Genomic DNA, 14,744 nt, shown 5'->3' with positions numbered 1-14,744 from the left:
ATAACTTTTTTGTTTTAAATTTCAGCAGGATAAGCATTACAATTTGGGTGCATTTGTGTAATAATGTCCATCTTGGGGAGGAGACAGAAGAAAGCCTTGGAGATCATAGAAGCTTACAGCACAAAAGGAAGCTATTAAGCCCTTCGTGTCTATGCTGGCTCTTTGAAAGTATTCGTGCTTGGTCCCACACCCCGCTTTTTGTCCGTAACCCTCTAAGTTCCTCACCCTCAAGTTCCTGTCCCACTCGCTTTCAAAATTATTTATGAATCGACTTCCACCACCTTTTCAGGTAGAGCATTCCAGATCCCAACAACTCTGAGTGGAAAAAAAATGTCTCCTCATCTCCCCTCTAGATCTTTTTCCAGTAATTTTGAATCTATGACCTCTGGTTATTGACCCATTCGCCTGAGGGAATAGATTTTTTTCTATCTACTCTATCAGAACCTCTCATCATCTTGAAAACCTCTATTAGGTCACCTCTTAACCTTCTCTGTTCCAAGGAGCTCTTCGGAGATAACTTTTTTTCTCAAACAAAATTCTTCTGTGCAAAAAGAGAAAAAAAGTTCTCTTTCACACATGAGAGATGGCCAACAAACGTCTGCTGAACTACATGCACTGTCCTGTCCTGTAGGCTGTGTTATGGCTCTGAAGCGTTGGGGACATTTGCACCAGGGACCATTATAAACTTACATTTATATTCAATATATTATGTAGTTACCTGAATTGTTTCAAATGTGAATAAATGTCCAAAAATTCCTAGTGACAGATGGCTACAGATTTTTCTAACAAAGGAGCATAGACTCGGGATTATTATTAGAACAAACAAGTTAGAAGAAAAGTTTTCAGAGGGTTATTAAAACTTTTTATTAAGTTCGGGGGTATTGAATGCTTTACCACAAGTGGCTAATGATGCATGGGTTATAACATCCTTCAAAATGGAATTGGATAAGTATTTGAAAAGGAGGAATGTAAAAGGATTTGGGGATATAGTAGGTAGGTGGGATTAGAGCAAATAGCTCCATTTGAAAAGCTAGCATCGGCACAGTTGTGATGAGACAAATGGTCTCCTCTATACAGGTACTGTAATTTCTATCATTTCCATCTTGTGTAACTTGTTCACCTCCAATTTTATTGGAAGGCTCAAAGCTATTGTTTGAGCCTTTGTAATTTAAAGAGACTTCAGATTCTCATCAAAGTGCCCAAGTTGAAAGTTAAATCTGGGGAAACTCCAAAGCAAACAGATGATTCTTGGTTAAAGAAGGAAATTGTTGTGTACAAACACATTCCTGTACAATAAATGGTTACTCCTCTCTTGGATTCTCATTCTATCAGTGGAGACAGCTAATAACTATGTGCAGTGAAGGGGTGGAGGGTCTAACTCGGGTTTAGAAGAACCACGTATCATGTTGTGGGATTTCTGACTATGCCATGGAAAGATCTTGATGTAATTTATGTTTTAAAAATGTTATTAAGTTAAATGAAGCTCACAAAGGGTTAAATTTAAAGAACGGCATAGCTAGGAAATGAAGATTCTGAACCAGAATGCTCTAGGTAACAAAAGTTAATTTTGAGATTCCAGTGAACATTCACACCTATTGAGGTGGCGATGTTTCTACTTACGTGATCCCAGTATGAGTTGGTTGACAATCTTTTTGGCAAATCCTTAAAGGAGGGATAAGCTGGAGGCTCTGCACTCTCTCTTCCTGCAACTACTCTAAGATTATAGGAGAAAACGGACACTTGGGTTGTCAGTCATATTTTAAACAGGGTTGTTGGTCTGGGCCTGAAGCTGGTAGCTGAAATGCAGTTCAATTGTTGTGGTTTGAAGTTGTTTAGAAAGGTAATGCCAAAAACATGTAAATCAGCCCATGAAAGAGTCAGGGTACATTGATTATTTTTTTCTATTTTTTGAGGAGAGGTTTGATATTAAGTGAAGAAAGTGCTTTGACTGTTGCTCTGTATGTTTACTTGCTGTCTTAAAAAAAAAAAGCAGCTTAATGATTCGCATGAGGCTTTGTCTCGCTAATGTTTCTTTTTACTGCAAGATTGAAGAAGTGTATGTGAAGGTATGTATGTAAGACACAATATCCAGTTCAAATCACATGGGTATCCTACTATTACACCCCTAAGCTACACTATTATATAATTATGTATTGGGCAGTACAGGCAAGATGATCAGACTCCTTACAGGAGTCACCAGCGCCACAATCTTGAGAAAATATCTAAGACAGACCCAAAATTTGTAACACCATATTTCAAACTAATGTGTGAGATATTTGTGGATTTATAAAATGACTTTTACCTTTTAACTTCAATGTAGTGGATTATTTTTCTGGCTCTTTAACATTGGCAGTCTGGCCACAGCTGACATAGTCCAATAGTCTGTGGCAGTCTCCCAAATTATCCAATGTATTTTTTTGAAAGGTACTACATTTATTCAAGAAGCTGATCTTATCCTGCATAAATCTGTATTGACTTTTTGACTTGCTTATCATGTATCAAATGCATGTTTGTAATTATCTTTTATTTTATCCTAATCTTTGAGTATTACTGTAGTATTCTTTAGACATTTTAGTTCAAAGAATAGCACAAATTACTATATGATTTGTTACTTTCTATGATCTACTAAAATGTAATCTAAGAAAATTTTGCATTTTAGAAAATATGGACATGAATTAGTTTCTCCTTCTTGTTTTAGACTTTTTATTGGCCGAAGACTGTAAAGTTCGTTTGGACAAGCAAATAACAAAAATGATCCATTCACAGTGGAAGAAGTCTGTGGAGGCAAGTTTTTGTAGATTTTCTGTTTTTAAGTTAATAAATTATGAAGTTAGTGTTTAAATGTTACTTTGTGCGAGAAGTAAAATATATTGGTGACCACAATAATTGATAACTTTGTTCATGCCACTGCTTAATTATTTTTAGACCATTTCTCCCATTTTCTACCATTCTTGTATATGCTTGTTACAGGATGTATCATGTACTCCAAGTGCAGCACAATGCATTTCTTCATTCTGCATCCTTCTCACACAATATGAATTTGTCTAAATTTGGTTGGTTCTGGAGAAACCACATGCTCAGCATGTCTTTGTATGGTATTTTGACATCATGCTGGGTAGTGGCCAATGTCCCCTGTAAGCTGCCCTGCCTCCCTCAATTCGTGGCCCATTCAAATTTTTGCACATGCGTGGTATCTACAATGGAAAAGCTGGTAAGTGGCCTGTGTGGGACCTTGCAGATAACTGCAACCGTGCAGCTTAGTGGGAGCATTCGTAGTGACGTATAGCCATTTGGCCCCACCTTGTATAAAGCTCTGGATTTATCTCAGAAATTAGTGCACTTTTTCCCTAGCTTTGAAAGATTCTCTGCTCCTACTGTTGGGATATAACGTGGATAAATGTGAAGTTATCCACTTCGGTAGGAAAAACAGAAAGGCAGATTATTATTTAAATGGTGATAGATTGGGAAATGTTTATGTACAAAGGGACCTGGGTGTCCTTGTACACCAATCACGGAAAGCAAACAAGCAGGTGCAGCAAGCAGTTAGGAAGGCAAATGGCCTCCATTGCAAGAGGATTTGAGTACAGGAGCAAGGATGCCTTACTACAGTTATACAGGGCCTTGGTGAGACCACACCTGGAGTACTGTGTGCAGTTTTGGTCTCCTTACCTAAGAAAGGATATACTTGCCATAGAGGGAGTGCAGCGAAGGTTCACCAGACTGATTCCTGGGATGGCAGGACTGTCGTATGAGGAGAGATTGGGTCGACTAGGCCTGTATTCACTGGAGTTTAGAAGAATGAGAGGGGATCTCATTGAAACGTATAAAATTCTGACAGGGCTAGACAGACCGGATGCAGGGAGGATGTTTCCCCTGGCTGGGGGCTCTAGAACGAGGGGTCATAGTCTCAGGATACGGGGTAGGACATTTCGGACTGAGATGAGGAGAAATATCTTCCCTCAGAGGGTGGTGAACCTGTGGAATTCTCTACCACAGAAGGCTGTGGCGGCCAAGTCACTGAATATATTTAAGAAGGAGATGGATAGATTTCTAAACGCAAAAGGTGTCAAGGGGTATGGGGAGAGAGCAGGAATATGGTATTGAGATACAGGATCAGCCATGATCATACTGAATGGCGAAGCTGGCTTGAAGGGCCAAATGGCCTGCTCCTGCTCCTATTTTTCTATGTGATTTCCTGACTTCCAAAGACTATACTATAATGGACAAGAAGGAAATGACAGACTAGTTGAATGAATGATTTGTATCCCTTTTCACAGTAGAATCATAGAATGGTTACAGCATGGAAGAAAGCCATTCGGCCCATTGAGCCCATGCCGGCTCTCTGCAAGAGCACTTCAGCTAGTCCCACATCCCCGCCCTTTCCCCATAGCCCTGCAAATTTCTGTCCTTCAGATACTTATCCAACTCCCTTTTGAAAGCCGTGATTGAATCTGCCTCCACCACCCTTTCAGGCAGTGCATTCCAGATCTTAACCACTCGCTGTGTAAAAAAGTTTTTTCTTACGTTGCCTTTGGTTCTTTTGCCAATCACCTTAAATCTGTGTCCTATGGTTCTCGACCCTTCTGCCAATGGGAACAGTTTCCCTCTATCTGCTCTGTCCAGACCCCTCATGATTTTGAACACCTCTATCTAATCTCCTCTCAATCTTCTCTGCTCCAAGGAGAACAACCCCGGCTTCTCCATTCTATCCACGTAACTGAAGTCCCTCATTCCTGGAATCATTCTCGTAAATCTTTTCTGCACCTTCTCTAAGGCCTTCACATCCTTCCTAAAGTGTGGTGTCCAGAATTGGGCACAGTACTTCAGTTGGGGCCGAACCAGTGTTTTATATAGGTTCTTCATAATTTCTACACTTTTGTACTCTATACCTCTATTCTTGAAGCCCAGGATCCCGTAAGCCTTTTCAACTGCTTTTTCAACCTGCCCTGCCACCTTCAATGATTTGTGCACACTTACCCCCAGGTCTCTGTTCGTGCACCCACTTCAGGATTGGACCATTTAGTTTATATGTCCTCTCATAGAGGAAGAGGGCAAAACACCAGTGGTACAGGGACCCTAAAAATAAGTCAAGGGGAGGAACTTGGTGGATTTCATATAAGTTTTTAAAAAATGGTATTGGAGAAAATAATGGGATTTAAGATAGACAAATCTTCAGGATGTGATCATTTCCACCCCAGGGCACTAAAACAAATAGGCAAGGAAATTACAGATCTGTTAGTCATCATTTCCCAAAGTTCTTTAGATTTAGGAATTGTTGACTGGAAAATTGCCAATGTCATTCCAATATTTAGACATTGTTTTCAGAACTGAAAAATGAAGTCAACAAGCATTTTACGGTAATAGAATCAGAAACAGGAGAGGGGCAAACCAACAAATAGAGAGAGCAAGTATCAGTGGAATGACCTGTTTTTAAAAAAAAAAAAAGATTGCAAAGATCATCTAGTAATCTAAACAACAGACAGTAGAAGGAAATATTAAAGATATTAGGGAAACAAAGAACTTGTGAATAGTTATGGTAGTGAGAGGCAAGCCCAAGGAAATGTTCTGCAGACGAGAGAAATTGGTAATGGCCGAATGCCTGCAAATTGAGTTGGAAATGAAAATCGAAACTGCTGGCAAAAATGCAAAAGCCTGGATTTTTCTGCACTAATAACAGTGAGGCTGTCAGCACTTGCTGTTATTACTGGGTAAAACTGACAACTTCTGACATGAGCACATGCTCCGTTAAACACGGAAATCCGGAAGTTGCTGTCAGTGATACCCTGCTCCTCCACAGGCTACGCTGTTGCAGTCTTCACCGATGGAATCTGCATCGAAATCACTGTTAAGGCGTGAACTTAGGCTAATTACCCACAATTATCACACTAAAGACTGATGGAAAAACTTACGCCTTGTTCAATCGAGTAACTGAGTTTTTAATGGCGTAGTAAGTCATAATTACTGCTGAACAGCCTCTGTCCCTGAAAAATTAATTTTACAAGTGTGGAGTCTCATTCCTTCAGAAGAAAATTAATGTTGCAGATTTAAAAAAAAAAAATTAAATTAAGTTTTATTTTTATATATATGTTTTGCTCTCTTATGCCTTTCCCTTAATCCCATGTGTATGACCCAATCTCTCTCTCGTTCCTGTACAATGATTTAAATTTAATTTATATTTCTTGTTTTTTACTTCCTGCGTTGCAGTCTGTGAGGATTCTTCAATCTGGTTGAACAGCTTCCCTGCTGCTTGACCTGCTCACAGACGCCATAGATCCTCTGTAGAGGGTGCAGAATTTAAACTGACGACGGAAGAGTATAAATCTCCGTTCACAACCTTGCTCAATGTCTGGGCAATTGTATGTGAGGTGAATGGCAAAAGCCGTTCCTTCGCCGCTCACAGCAAATCCGGGCCAATGGTTTCACCAGCCCTGAAAAGAGGGGAGAAACAGGCTAGCATGAAGAGTAGATACCCCCACCAGCACTGATTTCTAATGAAGGGCCTCTACCCCAAGCGTCAACTTGCTTCCCCTACCCCGGATGCTGACAGACCCACCTCATATCACCAGCACCTCCTGTTTGGAGAAAATGGAAGATGTAGCTGAGGTTTGAAGCTACGAAAGTCAGTGTTCACATCAGAGGCTGCAGAATGCCCAGGAGCAAGATAAGGGGCCATTTTTAAAGCTTACGTTGAGTTTCATTGGAACAGTGGGAAAGACAAAGACAGGCCATGGTGGAAATACAAGGGAAAATTGAAGTGGGGAGCTACAAGAAGCTCAGGTTCACACATGCAGACAGGCTAGATATGTTTGGCAAAGTGGTCAGTAATGTTCCCTTTAAGCTGTGCAGCGCTCTGGCGGTCCCACACAGCACGTGAGCCAGCTTTTAAATGGAAAAAATGCTCCTGCAAGGAATTTTGAATGGGCCATGCGACCCCCCAAAAAATTAGAGGGAACGTTGGTGTCCCCTCATCTGCATTTGGTTTTCCAGTGAAGAGTCGGCTGCACTGTGAGCAGCAAATATGGTAAACTAACTTTTGGAGGGAGCTCATGTAAATTGCCACTTTATCAGGAGGAAGTGTTTGGAGCGCTGAATAGTGCTATGGCAGGAAGTGACTAGACAGGTGTTGTATCTTCTGTGTTTGCATCAAAAGATGCCGGGAGCTCTCAGCTGGAGGTTGGGGTGATGGAAAAGTGAACCAGAGCATCGCGGAAGGAACGCTCCCTCTGGAAAGCAGAGAGGGGAAGATGTGTTTGTTGGTGGGATTATGTAAATGGTGGAAGACGACCAGGAAATGGGGTGGACCCAGTCAAGTGTCCTGTCAACCACTGTGCAGGGGAATCCTCAACTTAGTTAAAATGAGGATGTTTCAGAAGCTCTTGGAGGTGCTGGATTTTTTTTGCCAGTGTTTTCGAGGTCATTCATCACCATTCAATCTATTTTGCATTAAAAAACCACAGACTTACCTATAAGGCATTCCTCTTCTGTCAGTTCCTCTAAAGTTGGTGGTATTGATGAATCCCTCAGGTTGAGAGGCACACCTCCAAGAGAAAAAGGAAAGTTCCTGCGGCACATTCATGTGTGGTTACTTAACTGGTCCAGCCACACAAATACTGCAGCAACAAGAGCAGGTCAGAGGCTGGGTATTCTGCGGCGAGTTTCTCACCTCCTGACTCCCCAAAGCCTTTCCACCATCTACAAGACACAAGTCAGGAGTGTGATGGAATACTCTCCACTTACCTGGATGAGTACAGCTCCAACAATGCTCAAGAAGCTCGACACCATCCAGGACAAAGCAGCCCATTTGAATGGTACCCCATCCACCACCTTAAACATTCACTCCCTCCACTAGGGGCGCACCGTGGCTGCAGTGTGTACCATCGACAAGATGCACTGCAGCAACTTGCTAAGGTTTCTTCAGTAGCACCTCCCAAACCCACGACCTCTACCACCTAGAAGGACAAGGGCAGCAGGCGCATGGGAACACCATCACCTGCAAGATCCCCTCCAAGTTGCACACCATCCTGACTTAGAAATATATCAACGTTCCTTCATCGTCGCTGGGTCAAAATACTGGAACTCCCTCCCTAACAGCACTGTTGGAGTACCTTCACCACAAGGACTGCAGCTGTTCAAGAAGGCGGTTCACTACCACCTTGTCAGGGGCAATTAGGGATGGGCAATAAATGTTGGCCTTGCCAGTGATGCCCACATCATTAAAAAAAAATCAATGTTTGGATCTAGGAGGGAAAGCATTGTAACATTTCAATTGTAAGCTCGAGGCATGTTGTTGTGCATTTCAATATGCAATACCATGGTCACCTGGTTAATGTTAGAAGGCAAATTATCATGAACTCTGCCCAAGTGCGGTACAACTGAAATGCTGGTGTATAGCTACTGCATGTTCCTCTCAGCTCAGCGTGCAGACAAGATGGACATTATACAACGGATGCTCTCCGATTTCGCTCAGTGCAACTGCATCAATAGAAGATTAACACCGAGGTAGTTTAAGGCAGGGCTTCTCAACCATGGGTCCAGAAGATTTCAAGAGGTCTGCCAAATCAGCATCTTTCAAGAATAAAACCTTTTTAAAAATACCATTCTGTGAGCAGGGTCAACGAAAAAAAAAAGTGAGACTGATCGTTACCGATGTCAGTGGTGTCCCGTTTATTACTAAGAATGGGACCTGGAAATGGGCTAAATATTTTTTTTTACCCACCTCCAAAAAAATGAGTTTATTTCAGTACACTGATGGGAGGTTGGGCTAATGTGCCGCTGCTGATATTGGAGGCTAACTGGCCTATAGTTCCCTGTTTTCTCTCTTTCCCCCCCCCCCCCCCCCCCCCCTTGAACAGTGGGGTTACATTTGCTACCTTCCAATCCACGAGGACTGTTCTAGAATCTAGGGAAATATGGAATATCATAAAATGTCTGGAGCGGAGTGGTCCCTGTAAAGTCTGTAGGTATTATGGCGAATTAATACACAGACTACAAGAGTAACTTTAACAGGACTTTACTATTCGAAGGTCAGGGCGAATCTGCCCAATAAATCCTGACACAGCACTTATATACCGGTGTGGTCACCGTCGGTATTACAGTATACAGCAGCCAAGATAAAGTAGTGCCACACCTAAAATAGTTCTCTTAAAGGTGGACGGTTACATACAATAGTTCTCTTAAAGGTAGAACAGTTACATACACTACAATCCTCCCTTTTTAGCTTACAACATACTTATTCCCCATTAACATAACATCATAACATATATACAACTTATGCAAAACAGTTCACAGATTCAGTCTCTCTGGAGGCTTCCTGACTCTGTCCGGATAACGCCTCGGTGGTGTAGTAGTTTTCGGCGGGGTAGTAGGTTCTTCTGGCAAGGTCGATTCGGCTTGAAGGACAGTGTCAGGTTCATCTGATTCTAGTATTACCAGATCGGAGGTAGGTGCTCTGGGTATCTCTGCTTCAACATTAGCTGTGTAAGGTTGTGGAGTAGGTTGGTCCTTTGTGGATGACCCTAAGATCTGGTCAACATGTCGCCTTATGATGCTGTCACCAATGTCCACGGTATACATCAGCGGCCCTAGCCTTTTCCCAATAGTTCCAGGCTGCCATTTCTCGGTACGGTAGTCCCGGGCCAAAACTTGTTGACCTATCTGAAAGGATCTAGTTGGCCTTTCATTCATGCCCTGAAATTGCCGGTTCTCTACGTCCCTTCTGACGTTTGGCTTAATCAAATCCAGCCGGCATCTTAGTCTTCTATTGAAAAACATCATGGCGGGAGTTTGGTTTGTGACCACATGTGTTGCATTCCTGTACGCCAACAAGAAGTTATCTACCTTATGTTGTAGGTTGATGTCTTCATTACCCATGGCCTTTATGGCCTTCTTGAAGGTCTGGACAAACCTTTCAGCTAATCCATTGGTGGCGGGATGGTATGGGGCTGACGTGTCGTGCTTGACCCCATTCTTTTTTAAGAACTTCCTGAATTCTTCGGACACAAATTGCAGTCCATTATCAGAACAGATCTGTTCCGGCAGGATATTCCTAGCAAATATGGTCCGTAATACTGTGATGGTTTTTTCCGTGGTGGTGGAGGACATCTTTATTACCTCCGGCCACTTGGAGTGTGCATCCACCGCGATTAGAAACATTGAGTCCATAAATGGACCAGCACAGTCGACGTGTACCCTTTGCCAAGGAGATGAGGGCCACTCCCATGGATGCAGAGGAGCTTGTGGTGGCGCGTTTTGGACCTTCTGGCATCCTAGACAGCTCTTGGTTATTTCTTCGATGTCTCCATCAATACCTGGCCACCACACAAACGCTCTTGCTAGGTTCTTCATTTTCACTCCACCCAGATGCCCCTCGTGAAGCTCCTTTAGCACCTTATGCTGAAGTTTGGGTGGAATCACCACTCTAGATCCACACATCAAGGTTCCTCGGCACACTGACAGCTGTTCTTTTCTTTGCGAAAATGCGGGCAGCGTTGGTTCGCCATGTGCTGGCCATCCCTCCACCGTTAAATCGTAGACTCGTGAGAGAGTCGGATCATTTCTTGTTTCATTTTCGATCATCGAATTTGTTACTGGTAGACATTCCACTATGGATGAGTGGAACATCTCTACCGGGTCCACTGTAGCCGCCTCTTCTACTATTGGCAACGGTAGGCGCGATAACCCATCAGCATTTCCATGCTGTTTGGACCTTTTGTATTCGATGTCATATTGGTGTGCCCCAAGTAACACGGACCACCTCTGTAGCCTTTGCGCTGTCATAGTGGAAACGGCCTTGTTAGGGTTGAATATGGACACCAACCTGGTCTGTCAGTAATGTGAACTTCTTGCCCTGCAGGTAATGATTGAATTTCTTTACTCCCCACACAAGGCTGAGGGCCTCCCTATCTATCTGAGCATAATTTCGCTCAGCGGAGGTCAATGATCGGGACGCAAATGCGACTGGCCTTTCCGAGCCATTTGGTAACTTGTGTGAAAGTACTGCTCCAATTCCATAAGGGGAAGCATCACAAGCTAGACGAAGAGGTAACGTTGGGTTGAAATGAGCCAACACTTCCTCAGAGGTAATCAACGCCTTGCTTCTGCGAAAGGCCTTCTTACAGTCCTCGCTCCACTTCCATGGTACTTCTTTCTGCAACAGAGCATTCAGCGGATGCAGCACCGTGGATAGATTTGGCAGGAACTTGTGGTAATAATTAATCAACCCCAGAAACGATCTCAACTGTGATACATTTTCCGGAGCGGGGGCCTTCACGACAGCTTCTATCTTGTCAGGTGACTTGTGCAGCCCCTCTTGGTCAATGACATGACCGCAGTACAAGATCCGTTTCTGGAAGAACTCACATTTCTGGCGATTAACTCGAAGGCCATATTCCTTCAACCTGGTGAGCACCAGTTTCAAATTTGCGAGGTGTTCCTCCTCGTCCTCTCCTGTAATCAGGATATCGTCCAAGTAACACTGAGTGCTTGGAATACCCTGTAAGACCTGCTCCATGGCCCTCTGCCAAATTGCTGGAGCCGAAGCTACTCCAAAAACCAGTCTATTATAACGATACAAGCCTCTGTGCGTGTTGATTGTGAGATACTGGCGCGACTCTTCCTCGACTTCCATTTGTAAGTATGCTTGTGCCAGGTCTATCTTGGTGAAGTGTTTCCCGCCAGACAATGAAGCAAAGATATCCTCAATCCGCGGAAGCGGGTATTGTACCATGTGAAGCACCGGATTAACTGTGATCTTGAAGTCTCCGCAGATGCGGACCTTTCCCGGTCCCCCTGGCTTGTTACTTGATGAAGACTTCATGACGGGAACAATGGGCGTGGCCCACTCACTCCAGTCCACCTTAGACAGTACCCCTGAACGTTCAAGCTCTTCCAGTTCTGCCTCCACAGCAGGTCGTATCGCGTAAGGTACCGATCTGGCTTTGAAAAATTTTGGGCTTGCATGTTCTGCAATCTTGATTTTTGCCTTAATTCCTCTCCGTGTTCCCAGTCCTTGCTGGAATACCTCTTTAGCTTCGTCCAATATTCTGGACAACCGTTCAGGTTTGACATCTTCCTTTCCGGAATCTACCGTCATTGTGTTTAGTGAGTGCCAGTCTATCTTTATTTTCCTGATCCACTCCCGTCCCAGAAGTGGTGGACCTCCCTCGGGTAGCACATACATGTCCATTCCTCAGTGATCTTTGCCCTTGTGTCTCACCTTGACTTTTATCTTTCCGATGGGGTATACTTTATGCCCCGTGTATGTCTGCAATACTATCTCCGTATCCCGTAGGGGAATATGTTTGAACAACTTTTTGTAATCTTGCTTATTCATGACCGTCAACGCCGATCCGGTGTCCACTTCCATTTTCACTTGGACTTTTGCAATCTGTAGTGTGACCCAGATAGTTTGTCGGTCAGCTTCTTTACTCACATTGTGAATCCTCAGACTACCCAGTTCCTTGCTGTTGGAGTCTGAATCCGAATTCTGTTCATCTGTACTCTTCCCAGTCACCTTATGTACCTTTCTGTACTTCTTCTGCGGCGACTTATTATTGCTGGTCTTCTTTCCTGACCGGCATACTTTAGCTATGTGACCAGGCTTGCCACATTTCCTACGTTCCTGGTTTTTAAACCAGCATTGGTTCTGATCGTGTGTTGTCTTCCCACAACGATAACATTTCGTTGTACCCGAAGTCATTTGATCCATACTGAGTACTGCTGTCTTCCGCTGCATTTCTGCCGTGCCTCTCGCTGCGGCTTCGTGCGATGCTGCAATAAGGACAGCCTTCTCAAGTGTAAGATCGTTCTCTTCGAGCAGTCGTTTTTGTATTCCTTCCTTCGACATTCCGCACACGAACTTGTCTCTCAGTGCCTCTGACAGATTTACCCCAAACTGGCAGTATTTTGCTAGTCTACGCAGTTCAACCAGGTACTCTGCATTGCTTTCCTCTTTTAGTTGCGTTCTCACGTAAAATTTAGATCGTTCCGCTAACATCAGCGGTGCGGGGTTCAAATGATCCTTCAGGACAGCAACAATTTCAGCGAAAGACTGATCCGCCGGTTTAGCTGGTGATAGAAGATGCTTCAATAACCCGTATGTCTTCGCACCCATTGAGTTTAGTAAGGTTAGAGCTTTGTCATAATTTGCTATCTTATTGACCTTACAATATATCTCGATGCGTTCTACATACGTGGCCCAATCTTCCACATCGGAATCGAAACCGTTGATGTTACTACGCTTAGGCATCTTCACCCTCTTCCTGAGAAACAACAACGAAATATTTCTTTAACTTTTTTTTTCCAAAATGGCGGTTTCCTGCGCTTGTCTTCTTTCCCCGCCCACTTTCAAAATGGCGGTTTCCCGCTTCTGTCTTCTTCCCCGCCTACTGGCGGCTTCCCGCGTTTCTTCCCCTGGCGGGAGGGGTAAGCTTTTCCCTCGGGCGACGACCGCTGGCTTTCGGGGTTCGCAGCCTGCGCGTCGGCTTCAGTGCGTTCCTTGTTCCCTTTTCTCGGCAGGGCAACCGGCGCTGGGTACAACCCGTTGACAGCGAACAGTTTCAGCCGCTGGCTGGATCTCGCTCAGTCTCCCTCGCTCGGGCTCTGTCTCTCCTGCTCGCTCGGGCTCTGTCTCTCCCTCAGCGGCTTCCAATCGCGCCTCCCAGCCCTCTCGCAGTCCGGTGCTTTCCTCCCCGGCTGCGGCTGAGTTCTCCGCGATTTATTTATTTTTATATCTTCCCGCGCCTTACGATCCCGGTCGCAGCGCTTCGTGGCCTCGGTCGCTGCCCGGCCTTTTTCTCCGGTCGCGGTCAAGCTGTCTCACGACGCCGTTGCGTCTCCCAGCCCGCTTGTACCGCGGCTTCCGTGCTCCACGCTGCCCCAGTCTCAGCGCCTCTGGGTCCGGCTCCTTTCCCCCGACCGTGGTCGAGTTCACCGCCCTTATCCTCCGTTTATTTTTTTATTTTCCCTTTACTCACAGTCACCGTGGCCGACTTGCTTCTCGTGCTGATCGGCTCACTCGCTACCGTGGCAGAAGGGACAATCAGTGCCTGTTGCTGATGGAAGGCTTCGTGTCTGAATTCTTCCTTCTTCCTTGCTCTGCAGACTCGAGTTTTCTCTCAGCAGAACGACGAGGGCGGGTGCCTCTTCTCGACGCTCGTTAACTGCTTCGGAAGTATTGTTGCCGCAGGGTAAGATCGAACTCGTCGCCACTGTAAAGTCTGTAGGTATTATGGCGAATTAATACACAGACTACAAGAGCAACTTCAACAGGACTTTACTATTCGAAGGTCAGGGCGAATCTGCCCAATAAATCCTGACACAGCACTTATATACTGGTGTGGTCACCGTCGGTATTACAGTATACAGCAGCCAAGATGAAGTAGTGCCACACCTAAAATAGTTCTCTTAAAGGTGGACGGCTACATACAATAGTTCTCTTAAAGATAGAACAGTTACATACACAGTCCCAAACTGAGAAGCAGTGAACAGGTTACTGGTGAGTAAGTGCTGCTTGATATCACTGTCGATGACACCTTCCATCACTTTGCTGATGATTGAGAGTAGACTGATGGGGTGATAATTGGCTGTATTGGATTTGACCTATTTGTGGACAGGACACGTACCTGGGCAAATGGAGATGGGAGCAGCTGGATCAAGCAGGTAATCGTTTTTTTATAGCACTGCTTGTGAGCCAGGAGGAGTAGAAGTGCTCCCTCGGCCCCTCAAGTAAACCTTCTGCCGATTGT

At 44.4% G+C, this 14,744-nt stretch overlaps 1 protein-coding gene across 1 annotated transcript in view; it reads left to right on the top strand.

The window, feature by feature from the left end:
• The window catches only part of LOC147111932 (uncharacterized), a 50,607-nt gene that overhangs the window by 17,155 nt on the left and 18,708 nt on the right, over positions 1-14,744 (top strand). The window contains exon 5 of the mRNA XM_085998302.1: positions 2,699-2,784. Coding sequence (XP_085854428.1) covers positions 2,699-2,784 — 86 coding nt within the window. The remainder of the gene's footprint in view (positions 1-2,698; positions 2,785-14,744) is intronic.

The sequence above is a fragment of the Somniosus microcephalus genome, chromosome 10 (assembly GCF_052327205.1).
Source record: "Somniosus microcephalus isolate GS21.2 chromosome 10, FLI_Smic_1.0, whole genome shotgun sequence".
NCBI lineage: Eukaryota > Metazoa > Chordata > Chondrichthyes > Squaliformes > Somniosidae > Somniosus > Somniosus microcephalus.
This window is presented reverse-complemented; position numbering and strand designations above follow the sequence as displayed.